The sequence below is a fragment of the Ovis canadensis genome, chromosome 3, assembly GCF_042477335.2.
Source record: "Ovis canadensis isolate MfBH-ARS-UI-01 breed Bighorn chromosome 3, ARS-UI_OviCan_v2, whole genome shotgun sequence".
NCBI lineage: Eukaryota > Metazoa > Chordata > Mammalia > Artiodactyla > Bovidae > Ovis > Ovis canadensis.
Genome location: NC_091247.1, coordinates 106181360 through 106197124, shown reverse-complemented (window position 1 = coordinate 106197124; position 15765 = coordinate 106181360). Strand labels below are relative to the sequence as shown.

Here is a 15765-nt window from a genome sequence, read left to right as displayed (position 1 = left end):
AATAAGGAAATAGGAACTTGTTTGCGGTACTATAGATGTAAAAGCTGAACTCACTAGGAAAAAACTTATTTTTGCCTCTTTCCAGTAAAACAGAAACAGTAGTGTATTGTTCAGCACTGTTCGAATGGTTACCATAGAGGACAGATTTCATACAGAAGAAAAGAACCACTAAGGAAGTCAGATTTGGCAGAATAGTTGATTAAAATTTATGAATAAGTCAGTCATTGAAGGAATCATGGACCTTTTACCTGTGGTTGATAAGTTTAATGGCTTAACTTCATTAACATTTAAGTACATGTGTGTGATATAAAAGCTCATAACATTCTCACCTTTAATATGTTTGAAGAAATTGATGCCCAAAGTAGATGTATTAAAAATGGAGTTAATTATGTCATATTAATAGATTAATGGATTTTATGCCTTAATTAACCTTCATTTCTCTATGTCTTTAGGAATTGCAAGAAGTCACTTCATAAACAGTCTTGTGAAACCCATTGTCCTATACTTGATCATTTTTGTTTTATCTTTAAGGTCTTTTTGGTTCATCACGGGTACAGTATGTTGTAGACCATGCGATGAAAATTGTCTTTCTCCACACCGATCCCTCCATTGTCATGACCTATGACACTGTTCAAGGTCTGCATTCTGTGTGGGCTCTCCGGAGAGTCAAAACAGAGGTAAGGGTGAAGGCAAGTCACTTCTTAACAGAAAAAGATAGTTAATGCTGAAAACCTGCATATTTTTTTTACCACTCATTAAAAATTATTTTAAAAATTTGTTTATTTTTAATTGGAGGATAATTGCTTTACAGTATTCTCTCGGTTTCTGCCATACCTCAGTATGAACCAGCCATAGGCATACATATGTCCCCTCCCCCTTGAACCTGCCTCCCTCCTCCCACCCCAGCCTGCCCCCTAGGTTGTCACAGAGCCCCAGTGTGAGCTCCCTGAGTCGCACAGCAGGCCTCCACGGGCTCTGTTTTACGTGTGGCAGCGTGTATGTTCCATGCTCCTCTTTCCACCCGCCCCCCCCGCCCCGCTTCCCCCGCTGTGTCCGCAGGCTGTCCCATGCCTGCGTCTCCACTGCCGCCCTGTAAATAGACTCACCAGCAGCACACCACCTTTCTATACTCCATATATGTGTGTTAACATGTGATATTTGTTTGTATGTTTTTAGAAGACTCAATTGTGAAATAAATTGAGTATCTTAGGAAAAAAGATGTTTTGTCTTTAATAACTGGCAACTACCCTGCAAGGAAAATGCCCTCCTAATCTAATTATTATCTCCCCGTCCCCCTTCATTTTGACTTAAGGAAGGCAATGCTGTTTTAAAGTTCTCTGAACAGGGGGCCACCCCCCAGAACGTGGCTACTAGCAGCTCGCTCACAGCACACCTCAGAAGCCTCTCCAAGGGCGACTCCCCCGTGGCGTCCCCCTTCCAGAACTACTCCTCCATCCACAGCCAGAGCCGCTCCGCCTCCTCGCCCAGCCTGCACTCCCGTTCACCTTCCATTTCCAACATGGCAGCTCTCAGGTGGGACTTCAGTGTGGCCGTGTTTCCTTGTTTTAAACAAGAAGTCTCAAGAAAAAGATACCTTCTTTTTAAACTTTCTGTTGTGATTGGGAGCATTTAAAATTTCTCTTGACAGCTCCTGAGTACCTTTTAGAAAAAAAAGCAGTATGCCCATTAAGCTACTTTTACCAAGATTCCAGGCCTACTGTGTTGCCTTGCCAGTGAGTCATATTTAGAAGCTGCCAATTCTTGTTGTTAAGAGTGCCGCATTGTTACCACTCCTTGGCAGCAGTTTGGTGAATGTTAATTCTAGAGATATTTTGGTACTATTTTCTTTTGGCTTAGTTTGCTGTAGCTTTGGTTTTTATTAGTATCTATATAATCTGGGTTTTGTTCATATGTGTATGTCTGAGTACCTAAGAACGTAGTTTAGACTCTTTTGAATAATCTAAGCGATTCCTTTTCTGAGGCAGAAGATGAACTGATTTTCAGTTAAAAAAAGAGTTACTCCAGCAGGAGTTCTAAATCTTTAGAATATAATAAAGCGTGTTAACAAACCGTGTAAGTAGCTGTTCCTTTTTTTGTTTTTTAATTGTATTTCTGACTGGGTTTCTGCCTGAATGTTTGCAAGAGTACATAGCGTTGGAAAGCTCTGTTGGAAAGTGTGCCGTGTCAGCCTGCATTATTACTGATGGTGCCCTCTTTTCTCTGTTTGTTTTGCAGTCGTGCGCATTCCCCTGCCTTAGGAGTATACTCTTTCTCAGGGGTGCAAAGGTTCAACCTTTCAAGCCATAATCAGTCTCCAAAGAGACACAGTTTTTCTCATTCTCCAAGCAGTAATTCTAATGGCTCCTTTCTTGCACCAGAAACAGAGCCCATTGTTCCTGAGCTTTGTATCGACCACTTATGGACAGAAACGATTACGCGCCTGAGGTTTGGAGGATATATTTTTATATTGAAAGAAAAATGATGCTAAAAGTTTTAGAAAACACTTGATATTCTATGTAAAGGTTCTTGCTATAAGCAGTTACAAATACTTACAAAAATGCATAGAAATATGAGAGGCTACCTAAGTTTCAGTAGAGAATATTAGTGATATTAAGATGATCATAAAAATATTCCTTTGTCATTTGCTATTTCTTCCTTAGCTTTGTAGTAGTAATCTCTCCCGTTTGAAGTGTTTGCTGTTTTAGGGAAAAACAGTTAACTTGTGTAGTTTAGGCAACTTGGGGTTTTCTAGCATTTTTCTGAAGTTTTGCCTTTGTTAGCTGAGTATCAGCTGTTCTTCTGTGAAGCACCGCTAGACCTCCATTCTACATGGCCTTCCTCCTTTTATCTTCTCTTTAATCATTCATTCAGTCAGTGCCAGTGTGTGCTAGTGGCTGTGGTTTATCAGCAAGCAGGTCACTGTCCCTGTCCTCAAAAAGAGACATCTGGAGGGTGGTGGCACTGCAGATCTGCAGACAGGGCTTTGAAAAGACAACTGGGTATTTTCCGGGTGGGTAAGTGGACAGGGCACAGTAGTTAGAGGGGATCAGGAGAAAAGCTAGGAAGTGTGAATGTGTGGTATGTTCCAGGAATTAAAAATACTGTCAGTTTGTTTATGTAGGAGAAGGGGAAAGGGCTGAGAAAGAGGAGGTGGAGAGAGAGAGCCGTTTGGGCTGCTCTGTCTCATGAAAGCTGAAACGAGGTGCTTTATGTGTGGGTCATAAGTACAAGGGGAAGAGCAGTCACGTAACAGTGGTGACTGAGGCAAGACAGGTGCATTGGAATTTATGGAGGATGTAGAGGTTGTGTGTAGAGGTTGGGTTCCTGGGGTTCCTGGAGGCCTGTGGATGAACAGGGTTCTGGTAACCCTCTGGGATCAAAGATAGTAATCAAAGGTACGTGTGGTGTCTAGGCCTTTTCTTTAGGAGAGGGTTTAACATTCATTAGATTCCCAGTCTGTGACCTCTGAATAGTTAAAACCAGGCTGTGTAGAATCAAAAAGGGCTAGGGACTGAAGTCCTGGGAACTTAATGTTTGGGGAGGAGGTTGGTGAGTAGAGATAAAGTTACTGCAGACAGACAGAGCAAGGGAGGTGAGGCGGGGGAAGCAGCAGGACAAGTCATGGAACACAAGAGAGGAGGCTTGAGACGAAGGTGTCAGTGCGTCAGATGCTGGTGAAGTGTGGCGGTGACGGTGGGCCCGGAGGGGCGGCGCCTGCTGCCAGTGAGTTCCCTGGCGGCCTTGTCCAGAGCACCTCGGGTGGGGTAGGGTGTAGTGGGATGGGGTGGAAAACGTCACTGGGGACTGGAGGGGTGAGCATGGATGCACGGACTGTCCACGGAGTCCTTTGAGTGGGAATGAGGGTCCAAAACTAGCTAGAGGGCACCTCAGGGTCCAGGGAGGGTTTCATTTTTCCTGAACTATGTTAGAGAAAATTCATCTTCCTCTTTGCCCTTAAATACCTCAGTGTGTTTCTCTAGAGAGTAAGGACACTTTTTACCAAACCATGCTACCATTTTTACAGTCAGCTAAGCAGCCAGTAAGTCCTTCATATAATCTGATGTTTTAGTACATCTGTGTATTGAAAGACTCATTTTAAAGTGAGAGTAGGCTGCAAAGATGACACACCCAGAGCAGGAGAGCATTGAAAATACGGGGAAGAGGAAGTGACTGATGGAACAAGGAGCCAGACGGGAGCTCAGGAGGAGAGACGGGCCCTGGAGAGAAAGAAGGTGATGATTATCAGCTTGGGAGCTCAGGAGGAGAGAGGGGCCCTGGGGCTTGGGAGCTCAGGAGGAGAGACAGGCCCTGGAGAGAAAGAAGGTGATGATTATCAGCTTGGGAGCTCAGGAGGGGAGAGGGGCCCTGGGGAGAAAGAAGGTGATGATTATCAGCTAGGCTGCACTGGGGCGCCAGTGAGGTGGAGGCCACATCTGCTCTTAGGCCAGCAGCTCAGGGATACTTGGAGGAAAGTGGAGATGTGAGTGCAGGGTTGAAGTAGGTTCCATTTTTGTTCCTTATATATAACATAAAAATTCCCTGTATTTAAAAATAATTTGTTTGGGGACTTCCCTGGTGATCCAGTGGTTAAGACTGCATGCTGCCAATGTGGGGTGGGGGTTGGGGTCACAGGTTTGATCCCTGATCAGGGAACTAAGATCCTATGTGCTGCATTGTATGGCCCCAAATTTAAAATGGAAAGAAAATACTGTCACTAAAAGAAAAAGTCATTTCTCCTTAAATACCTTATTGCTAAGTTGGATATATTGCAGATGCTTATTTTACAGTTCCAGTCCTCTGCACTGCTCTGCAAAGAAACTTTTGAGAATAGAGAATTTGGGGGTATGGTTTAAAAGAAGAGAGGTGAAGTGGAACCTAATCTTAGAGAGTAAGGATAGATTGGAGAGGTCATGTTATAAAAAGTGACCCCTTAGACCTTGTAAGAGATAGGAATTTAAGTTTGCATTACTTTGGCAGTAGACAACTAGCATAGTGTCGAATTTAAAAGTCTGTAGGTAATGATTCCATTTATTGTAATTTCTCCCAAAAAGCTATGTAGTGGACTCAGTCAGAGCTGAGAAGAATCTTAGAGGTGATGAAGTTCAGTTCTTAGAAGAGCTCTTATGTCTTCAAGGTTATCGCTTGGCCCAGTTAGTATTTCTTGTATTTTCAAAGACTTTTTATTAATATCTGAGGTAGATTTTTAAGCCAGTGCCACCATTTTCTTTATTAATATATCTATTACAGGAAGAGAAATTCACAGGCCTCCAAAGTTTTCATTACATCTGACCTCTGTGGGCAGAAGTTCTTGTGCTATTTAGTAGAGTCTGAGCTCCAGCTGCGGTAAGTGTGCTTATGTTTCTCGTTTAACCCGTGTAAATAAATCTGTGCTTAGTGCTTAGTCGCTCAGTTGTGTCTGACTCTTATGACTCTGGACTGTTGCCCGCCAGGCTGCTCTGTCCATGGGATTCTCCAGTTAACAGTGCTGAAGTGGGTTTCCATTTCCCTCTCCAGGGAGTCTTCCTGACCCAGGGATGGGACCTGTGCTTCTCTCTAGGGCTGCTCTTTCTCTTCTTCTTTCTCTCTCTCTTTTTTTCATAATAACTTTATGGAAATAATTTATATCGCATAAAACTAACATGTTTTAAGTGTATAATTAAATGATTTTTAGTAAATTTACAATTGTGCAACGTCACCACAAGCCAGTTTTAAAACTTCCTCTGTCACTTTTGAAAGATCTTTTGTGCTTGACTTTAGTCAGTCTGTGTTCCCGTTCCCAACCTCAGACCTCCAGAAGGTAGGCTTTCTGCCCCTGCAAGTTTGCCTTTCCTGGACGTTTTATACAGATAGAATCATACAGTAGACAGTCTTTGGAGTCTGCTGCCTTCTTTCACTTGGCATGTTTTAGGACCCGCACGTTGTAACATGCGTAAACATGCCATTCCTCTCACCGTGTAGTACCACGTTTTGTTCATTGGTTGATGGACACTTGGCTTGTTTCTACTCTTGACTGTTGTGAGTTATGGCACTGTGATCATAGGAGCCAGAATCTTTGTGTGGACATGTGTGATTCATGTACGTAGGTAGGTAGGTAGCTAGGAGTGGATCAAACAATAAATTCAGTCAGCTTTTTTTTTGGGGGGGGGTCCTCTGAAGCATTTTATTTGTATGTATTACATCCCTGGAGAAAAAATCCAAGGATTTTCCCTCCTGTGTGTTTTCATTGCTTCCTCATGGTCCATGATTCCAGCTGAGGTTGTCAGTACAACGAAACCAAACTGACGGGGTGGGGGCAGGTTATTCGGCCATTTTTCTAGATCTTTGAGTTGCACATCAAATCTGGGGCTGATTACTCCACACTTACTTAGCCTGCCTGTGAGGTTCACAGCAGTTTTCCCAGCCCTGTGATCATCAGTGATTTCAAGTTCGCCAGTGTGACTGTGCTTCATCATCACTCTCGGAGACCTCATGATGACTTTGGAGCACGGCCTGATGAGGACCTGGCGTTTACCACTCTTTCCGGCATTGTTGACACTCTTGAGAGCGTCAGCCGGGACATTCATACGCACCGTTCTGGCAGCACGGAAGGATGCTGGAAAGAGGACTCATTGTCAGCTTTTAAAGAAATTGCTAAATTTGTTTTAAAACAACTAAACTGCACCATTTTACATTCTGTCCAGCAGTTTTTGAGTGTTCCAATTTTTCATCCTTGACAACATTTGATATTGTTATTTTCTTTGATTGTACCCATTCTGGTGTGTTTGAAGTGGTTTTAATTTGCGTTTCCCTGATGACTTACGATGTTGAACATCTTCTCATGTGCTTATTAGCTATGTGTTTATCTTTAGGTGAAATATGTATTCATATATTTGCCAGTGATGGACCCTTTAATTTTGAAATGATTACAGATCATAGGAAGTTGTAATGTAGTACTTGTCCCCCCAGAGGTAACGTCTTGCATAACTACAGTGCATTACCACAGCAAGGAAACTGCTGTCAGTACAGTCCACAGACCTCGTTCAGACCGTCAGGTTTACACGTGCTCACTTGTGCGTGTGTGCGTGTGTGTGCGCGAGTCAATGACGTCTTCTCACGTGTTGCTGTGGTAGACACCACAGTCGAAATTCTGAACTTCTTTATCACCTCGCGGGTCTCCCTCATGCTGGCTACCCTTGGGTCACACACTCCACACCCTGGACTTCCCAGGTGGCTCGCTGGTAAAAAACCCTCATGCCACAGGAGATGCAGGAGACAGAGGTTCGATCCCTGGGTCGGAAAGATCCCCTGAAGGAGGAGATCGTAACTCACTCCAGTCTTCTTGCCTGGAAAATCCCGGGGACAGAGGGGCCTGGCGGGCTGCAGTCCGTGGGGTTGCAAAAGAGTTGGACACGACCGAGAGACTAAGCGTGCGCGTCACACCGACCTCCCGCTGTCCCCAACCCCCGCAGCCACTGATCTGTCTGTCGCTGTGATTCTGTCATTTGTCGTTGAAGGTGTCATAAATGGAGCCCAGCAGTAAGTAACCTTCTGAAACGGGCAGTTACCAGTCAGCCTGATAGCCTTGACTTGAGTATGCGCGCAGGTCTGTTGCATGTATCAATGCTGTGTCTGTTTTTTAATTCGAATGTTTAGATGTGTAAAGTTTCAGGAGAGTAATGATAAAGCACAGCTCATCTTCGGCTCTGTCACCAACATCCAGGCAAAGGACGCAGCGCCAGTGGAGGTAAATGCGGGCGGAGCTCCTGAGAAGTTGGGAATCTCTGTACTTTATAATTTGCACAATTGGAAAAAACACTTTTTTTGCTTTTTGTTTTTTTCAAGAAGATAGACACTATGCTGGTCCTGGAGAGCAGTGGAAACCTGGTGCTGTATACAGGGGTGGTGCGGGTACGTAGCACGCAGCGCCCCGTGCTGCTGGTGGGCCTGCTTCTTTAATTATTATTTTTCAGTGCTAGTTTGATATTTAAAATTTGTTGCCTCGTGACTGTGGGATTTAGCAGAAGATTTCTGTAAGAATTGAAAATGAACCCTTTGGTTTATGTTGAACCTTATTTGGAGTACTTCCCTGGTGGTGATAAAGAACCAGCCTGCCGATGCAGGAGGTGCAGGTTTGATCCCCAGGTCGGGAAGATGCCCAGAGAAGGAAATGGCAATCCACTCCAGTATTCTTGCCTGGGAAATCCCATGAACAGAGAGAGGATCCTGGTGGGCTTTAGTCCATGGGGTTGCAAAGGAGTTGGACATGACAGCGATTAAGCAACAGCAGCTTGGAGGCCTAGGCCTCATGGTCATTAGGTGGATTGGCATTATGAACACAGTGCAGCTGGGGAAGCTTCAGTGAATGTAGATAAACTTTTTTAATAAAAGGAGAAAAGGTTAACTGAAGTTTTATAAAGTGTAGTTTTAAAATTAATGTATGGTCAGGTTTGTTAACTCTCAGAGTTTTAGTAAAGTTCAGTTCAGTTCAGTTCAGTTGCTCAGCCGTGTCCGACTCTTTGGGACCCCATGAATCACAGCACACGAGGCCTCCCTCTCCATCACCGACTCCCGGAGTTCACTCAGACTCACGTCCATCGAGTCAGTGATGCCATCCAGCCATCTCATCCTCTGTCGTCCCCTTCTCCTCCTGCCCCCAATCCCTCCCAGCATCAGAGTCTTTTCCAGTGAGTCAGCTCTTTGCATGAGGTGGCCAAAGTACTGGAGCTTCAGCTTTAGCATCATTCCCTCCAAAGAAATCCCAGGGCTGATCTCCTTCAGAATGGACTGGTTGGATCTCCTTGCAGTCCAAGGGACTCTCAAGAGTCTTCTCCAACACCACAGTTCAAAGCATCAATTCTTCAGCAATCAGCCTTCTTTACAGTCCAACTCTCACATCCATACACGACCACAGGAAAAACCATAGCCTTGACTAGACAGACCTTTGTTGGCAAGTAATGTCTCTGCTTTTGAATATGCTATGTAGGTTGGTCATAACTTTTCTTCCAAGGTGTAAGCGTCTTTTAATTTCATGGCTGCAGTCACCATCTGCAGTGATTTTGGAGCCCCCAAAAAACCAATTTAAAAAAAAAAAAAAAGTTTTCAGACTGTGGATGTGAACTTCCGTGTTGTTTTCCGGAGAACCCTATGGATACTTAAAAGAGAGAGCGATTAGCATGATTGTTGACTCACTCTTTTCAGGTCAGTGAGGATTTTATGTCGGGTTTTCTGAGGAGGAAGTGTTTGAGGGTTTATGATGGACTGCAAGCTGGAGAGCGCAGTTTGGACTAGCTTGGGTTTAATTTCCTGAGTGTCACTTCAGCTTAATTCCTTTTGGCCCCAAGACATACTGAGGCTTATTTCTCTCTGCCAGGAGACTTAGTGAGACTGATGCTTATGCTCTCTGAAAGCCTGATGTGCCTGCTGCCTCACCTCCAGTAAGGTGAAAGAGGGTGTGGCATGCTAGAGTTCCGTTTAATGTCTTAACTGTGTTAACGTTCCCCCCGTTCCCTGCCTTCAGAAAGTTCTCAGTAATGAAAAGGAGGAATCAGACTAAGAGAGTTTATGTCAAGATGTTTGTAGTTGGATGGTGGAATTTGATATGTTATTGAAATTTTAATTCTCCCTGTTTCTCAGTTGTGTGTGGTGAGCGTAAACTTTGAAATAGCAAAAGAAATACATGCTTACATGCCTTAATGTTTCATTGAAGAACATGATACATGAAAGCTAATATTTTTTCCCCACATTTTTAAATTCTTTCAGGTGGGGAAGGTTTTTATTCCTGGGCTGCCAGCTCCCTCCCTGACAAGGTCCAACACGATGCCTCGGCCCAGCACCCCACTTGATGGTGTCACTCCTACTAACCCTCTGAGTAAGCTGCTTGGATCCCTGGATGAGGTGAGAAGGGGAGTAGGTGTTGTCAAAAATCGATAGTTTTAGAGAAGTTGGGTCAAACATTAGCTTTTTCCATGGTTAACTTTTTTTCTGTTTTAAAAACAGTAAAATTGGAAGTTTAGCTAATTCTTATAGAATATGAATATTTTTAAACACAAATGATTCGATAAACGTACAGTGACTTCCCTTGTGATGTGTAAGGTGCTTTTTTGAGGATGTTACAGTGAGGAGAGGGATGCATTCTTTTTCATCTAGGGGGTCTCACAGTTTACTTGTGTGAATCAGATGTACTGTCTGTTTTAAGAAACCTTAATTTAATGCTCGCTTCGGCAGCAATATACTAAAATTGAAATGATACAGAGAAGATTAGCATGGGCCCTGCTCAAGGATAACACACAAATTTGTGAAACCTCCCATATTTTTAAAAGATAACTAATGAGAACCTACTGTGTAGCACAGGGAACTCTGAGAGATGTGTCTGACTTGGTTTGGACCTGGAGGACAAATGGAATATTTGTAGGTGGAAGGGGGCATTCGGGTAAAGAGGAATCCCATGGGTATGGGCGTGGGGGCAGGTCAGTGCAGAACATTGCTAACATATAACTGTACCTCCACCTCTTGGCATACAAGTTAAGACTCAACAAGTCTGAGGAAAGAATGAATACTTTTAAAAATCCATGTGGTCTGTTGGGTGCGGCAGGGCAAGGGGTGGGATATTCTAGTATTATCTATGTACTAGATACTGTTCCAAGCATTGTATGTGTACTAACTCATTTAGTCCCTTAAAACAGCTTTATTAGGAAAATATTAATCCTTGTTTTACAAATGTGTACACGGAGACACAGGGCGGTTACTTATCTAAAAACATACAGCTCGTAAGTGGTAGAGCTAGGACTTACACTCCACCTGACATGCTTTTAAAGAAGAAAGGATAAAGAGCTTTTTCTTTCTGAATACAGTCACTAAGACATTGTCGGTTTTAGAGGATGCAGTTAAGAATGTTAGGATGTGTGTTTCAGATGGGTTTATCTTGGGATTAAAGATAGACCAGGTGGTATTAGATCCCAAGTGGTATTAAACTGTGGGGCCACTTACTTTTGATTCCTTTCTCTCTTGATGTTGGGCCCTCAAGTCCAGGTTATCTCCACAACTCTCCAGTGCCATCGATCAGATGTCCTGTTTTTATTGACTTTTTATAGTTGCTCTTGGTGGGGACCTTGGTACAGGCTACTTAGTCATACTCAGAATGGTGTAAAGTCATTGTGGACAGTTGTTAGACCATATGCAAACAAGACATGTAATTTCTTCATCCTAATTTCTCAAAAATGCCTCACGTGTTGTATTTATGGCCCTGTACAGGTTCTGGTGTCCCCAGTTCCAGAGCTGAGGGATTCTTCAAAGCTTCATGATTCTCTCTATACTGAGGATTGTACTTTCCAGCAGCTCGGGACTTACATTCATTCTATAAGAGACCCTGTCTGTAACAGGGTAACGCTAGTAAGTGTGCACATTTATTTTTAAAAGGCAGGATAGCTTTCCAAGAATTATGGCTGTCATGTAAAGTTTGTCAGAATGCAAAGTTTTGTCTGAAAAGTGGAAACAAATATTTCATGTGATTTTTTAAAAGCGCTTGTAATACATCATTTTTTTGCCCTATTTTTCTTTAAAGTAGTTTCATCCAGCTTTTTTCTAAAGTTTCTATATTATTAAAAAGTGTATTGGATACAAAACTTGTTCATTCAGTTGAATTTTAATATAGACATATTTTTTTTGTTGTTGTTTAAAGTGAGACTTTTGGTGATGGTGACTCTTAGTGTCTATATGAAAATTAGGCACTTTGTTTAAAGATAAGAGTTCTTGTTAATGTCTTATAAATAAGGACATTTATTGTGTCTGAAATTTCAAAGTATTCAGTTCTGTTTGAAAAAAATACTACTTATTTTTCGTATATTTTATTGCATTTTTCTTTGACAGGCAAACAGTCTTGTTAAGCGTCAGCTATTTTTTAGACATCCAGAGATTTAGAATGAACAGATTGTATTCACTTGCCCTGATTTGTTTCTGTATTCTCCCTAGGAACTGAGTAATGGCTCCATGGTGAGGATCACTATTCCTGAAATTGCCACCTCTGAATTAGGTATGGTTGAGGATCAAACCTTACGTTCATGTGTTCTTAGTTTGATTTAAAAGATTTGGAGTGATTGTTGATATACATTAATAATTGGGGCTTTAAACATTTCGCTGTTTTGGAGCCACGGGATGGGCCTTCTTCCTGTGCTGAGAAGCTGTGACGCGCTGCTGAGCGCTGTGCGGCCCATCCGTGTGCGCGCCGAGGGTGGGGCCCGGGAGCGCGTGCTGGTTCCACCTCTGTGAGCTTTCTCAGGAGGAGGAAGCCGTGCAGTGAGATTATAGCATGTGGACACGCCTCTTGCAAGAAAGTCTGAGAAACAAGCCCAAGCAACTAAAACAGTTTTTGGCATATTTGATGGTTTTTAATCCAAAAATAATCTCTCAATTGTTAAGAATAATTGAGAAATTAACATAATTGCCTTTGAGGAAAACTTAACATTTTAGCAAAAATACACTCAGAAGTATTTTGATAAAATCAGAGTCTGCTTGAATTATCATTGAAATGCAATTTGGAAAGTACTAGGTGGAGAATATTTCTGAACGTTAAATACTAAAGAAAACCATGTAATCAAAAAGATTTGCCAACAAATGTAAGTTAAGAAAACAATGCCTGTGTGATATAAGAAAATTCAGGATGTCTGTTAGTTTCAAAATCCAACTTCTAGTGCAGAATGTTGGCAGATTTTGTGATCTCTGGAATTTGCCAGGTGGGCTGGAGTGCCTTTCTCATTTAAGGAAATACTCTTCATCAGTGTGGTAGATGATATTCTGAGTTGGTATGGAGTTGCCTTGCCTTTCTAAAGGGTATTTAGCCAGTGATCTCAAGAAATATAAGCCTAACCAAAATATATAAAAACAATTAATGGATTAGTTAAAATAAATAAAACAAAGTGAAATCCTACTCTTGGCAGGAGCAAATAGAAGTCACATAGTTTGTGCACAGAAGGTTTTGTACTTGATAAAACTTTCCTCAGCACCTCAGTCGGTGTCTGGTTTACACTGATTTTGGACTCAACCATGACAAACTTGGTTATCTGGTTTTCTGACATTGGTTTCATTTGATTCCAGCCTTGGTTGTGTGTGCACACATAGCAAATTGATGAGAAAAAGCATATACTGCTAAGGATGGGCTTTGGTAACAGTGGATTTGGGAAGGGAAGGAAAAAGTCCGCTAAAGAGATTATGTGGGTATACAAAAACATTGCAGGTCGGGGCCATTTCTTGCCGAAAGCAGACCTAGGCCTCTTCATAGCGATAGCCCTTGCCACCCTGCGGGAGTCGCTGTGTGACAGCGTGGCGCTGTAACTGATTGTCATGCTAATGGTATTGGCCAATAAGAAGGATGGAGATGACGTGGTATTGACTGATCTGTTGAAGACAGCATGTAAAACACCGTAGAAACAGGGCTGTCAGAAATAATGAAAAGTTATAAAGCTTTGGTTGACCAGAATGTTTGATCTTTTACAGCATATTTTAAAGCTAGGTGAATGTTTTTGAGGATGTATGTATTCATTATTGTATATTTACTGAAGTATTGAAATAATATTTTATATGAATTTATTAGTGTAGAAATTGTGTTTTTGTTAGAATGATCTTTAATTCATTACCCAAACTAGGACATTTTTGAGAGCAAAAATGGGAAGCTGTTAATAATTGTTGGGGCCACAGATGTCAGTCAGTTCTGTCTTAGGTAACCTGGGCTATGTGGTTATTCTATTTCTGACCCCAAATTGATGACGAAAACACTGCTCTGAGACCTCTCACAAGCCCTGTTAAATTCAGAGTCAGATGACTGGCTCGGTCAGGTTTGCGTCCCACCAGCTCTTTAATGGCAGTTCCCTTTTCATAGTGCTTGACCTTTATATAGCAGTGATTTAAAAACCTTAGTAAAAGGGGAAAAGAAATGCATGCCTAGGAAGCATACTAAAATTAATCTTTGCTTTCTATAGTACAAACTTGTTTGCAAGCAATTAAGTTCATTCTGCCGAAAGAAATAGCGGTTCAGATGCTCGTCAAGTGGTACAGTGTCCATAGTGCCCCCGGAGGGCCCAGTGATCACTCAGAGTGGAACTTCTTTGTGACCTGTCTCATGAACATGATGGGTTATAACACAGACCGCTTAGCGTGGACAAGAAATGTGAGTACATACGATCGTTTTTCCTCCTGAGATACACCGTTATCAGTGTGATGTGTGTGTAATTGATAATACAACATTCAGAGTATGTAACACACCAGTGTTCTAGTAGGCATGCCTTATTCATCAAAATGGAATAATGCTAAGGCTTATTGTATCTGTACGTTGTAAGTCAAATATTAGTTTAATGATAATGTTTTACTTGTAATTAGAATCATTATGTTTTTATAACGTAAACCACTTTGACTGTTATTTCTCATTTCATCGTTGTAACATGGCTGCAAATTATGCTTAGGTTAGTAGGAGTAGTCTTGATTTTACTGATGAAGAAACAGTCACAAGGAGATCACAGACTAGAGATTTGCTCAAAACTGGGCCTACAGTGTATTTTCTGACTCATGGCTTAATGTTCTTCTCTTGAGGCCCAGATTCTCTTTTTCCACATTATTGCTTGGTCTATGAGGAAGGTTTAATTTTGAAGGGGATTTAAAGTACTTTAGCGTAAATATCTAGTCTGTCAGTGATACAAACTAAGCTCCTCGTCTCCCTCCCAAGAAGCTTTGTTACGGGTCCTTCATAGGTTATTCACAAATCAGCAGGGTAGGGTCCTCCGTCTCGGTGTTTTTGTTTTGCTTCCGGAGATCTTTCCCAGGACAGCCTTGCCTGGTTCACTCTGAAGAAATCACTCTAGATCACACTTACAAGGTAACTAAGCTGTACCTGTCAATACATTTGGGTTTCATACCAGCAAATCCATTTAAAAAAATCATTGTTTTTCTTCATTATAAAAGTATACATGCTTACTGAGGAAAATTTGGAAAATGGAGAGATTAAAAAGGAAATAATACTAAGAGATAACCACTGTAAACATTTTCATTGTTGCTTCTCATAAACATCATAGCAGTGAACATTTCCCATTTTAAGAATTCTGCAACCTCCTTCCCCCCGATTATCGTTCTCATTATAGGGTACCATATGGCTTTGTCATAATTGTGAAAAAGTAGAAGTATTAGTCGCTTGCTTGTGTCCAGCTCTTTGTGACCCCATGGGCTGCAGCCCACTGGGCTCCTCTGTCCATGGGATTCTCCAGGCAAGGATACTGGAGTGGGTTGCCATCCCTTCTCCAGGGCATCTTCCCCACCCAGGGATCGAACCAAGGTCTCCCATATTGCAGGCAGATTCTTTACCATCTGAACTGCCAGGGAAGCCCCAATAGCTGATAATTAAACATTGCGGAATCAGTTTTTTTTGTTATGAGTAATTTGAGTAACATTCTTCTGTACACAGATCTTTAGATCTCTAGTCAGTTCTCAAGAATTGAATCTTAAAAGAGGAATTACTGGGTCAAATAATGTTCAAAAAGGACTGACTGTCCAATCAGCATTCTCACCAGTGTCATTTAAAAGTGCCTGCTTCACCTCCCAGATTATTCTTGGTGTGCTGAACCTTTGCCAACTCAGAGAGAATTTTTATTATTTCTGTATAGGTAAATGGGGATGGGTTTTCCAGTTTTTTGTTTTTTGTTTTTTTTTTACCTCTGATTCATCCCTGCCTTGCTCACATTGTCTCCACCACACTGCTTTCCATTGTTTGTCCTGAACAAGGACAGGCGTGTCCAAGCATGTTCTTAC

At 42.0% G+C, this 15765-nt stretch overlaps 1 protein-coding gene, 1 non-coding gene and 1 pseudogene across 10 annotated transcripts in view; 2 read left to right on the top strand and 1 right to left on the bottom strand.

Annotated features, from left to right (window-relative positions):
- The window catches only part of ANAPC1 (anaphase promoting complex subunit 1), a 95873-nt gene that overhangs the window by 11186 nt on the left and 68922 nt on the right, over window positions 1-15765 (top strand). For 7 of the 9 annotated variants that reach the window (XM_069583993.1, XM_069583989.1, XM_069583992.1 and 4 more), the window contains exons 8-17: window positions 532-677; window positions 1313-1533; window positions 2236-2445; window positions 5248-5343; window positions 7633-7723; window positions 7822-7887; window positions 9739-9873; window positions 11230-11367; window positions 11947-12007; window positions 13950-14137. In XM_069583993.1, coding sequence (XP_069440094.1) covers window positions 532-677; window positions 1313-1533; window positions 2236-2445; window positions 5248-5343; window positions 7633-7723; window positions 7822-7887; window positions 9739-9873; window positions 11230-11367; window positions 11947-12007; window positions 13950-14137 — 1352 coding nt within the window. The remainder of the gene's footprint in view (window positions 1-531; window positions 678-1312; window positions 1534-2235; window positions 2446-5247; window positions 5344-7632; window positions 7724-7821; window positions 7888-9738; window positions 9874-11229; window positions 11368-11946; window positions 12008-13949; window positions 14138-15765) is intronic. The other 2 variants (XM_069583991.1, XM_069583987.1) reach the window with 1 other exon arrangement.
- LOC138435182 (small ribosomal subunit protein uS8-like) lies at window positions 6161-7161 on the bottom strand (annotated as a pseudogene).
- On the top strand, window positions 10189-10293 carry LOC138438392 (U6 spliceosomal RNA). The gene has a single exon (XR_011256331.1). It is a non-coding gene; the product is annotated as a U6 spliceosomal RNA (small nuclear RNA).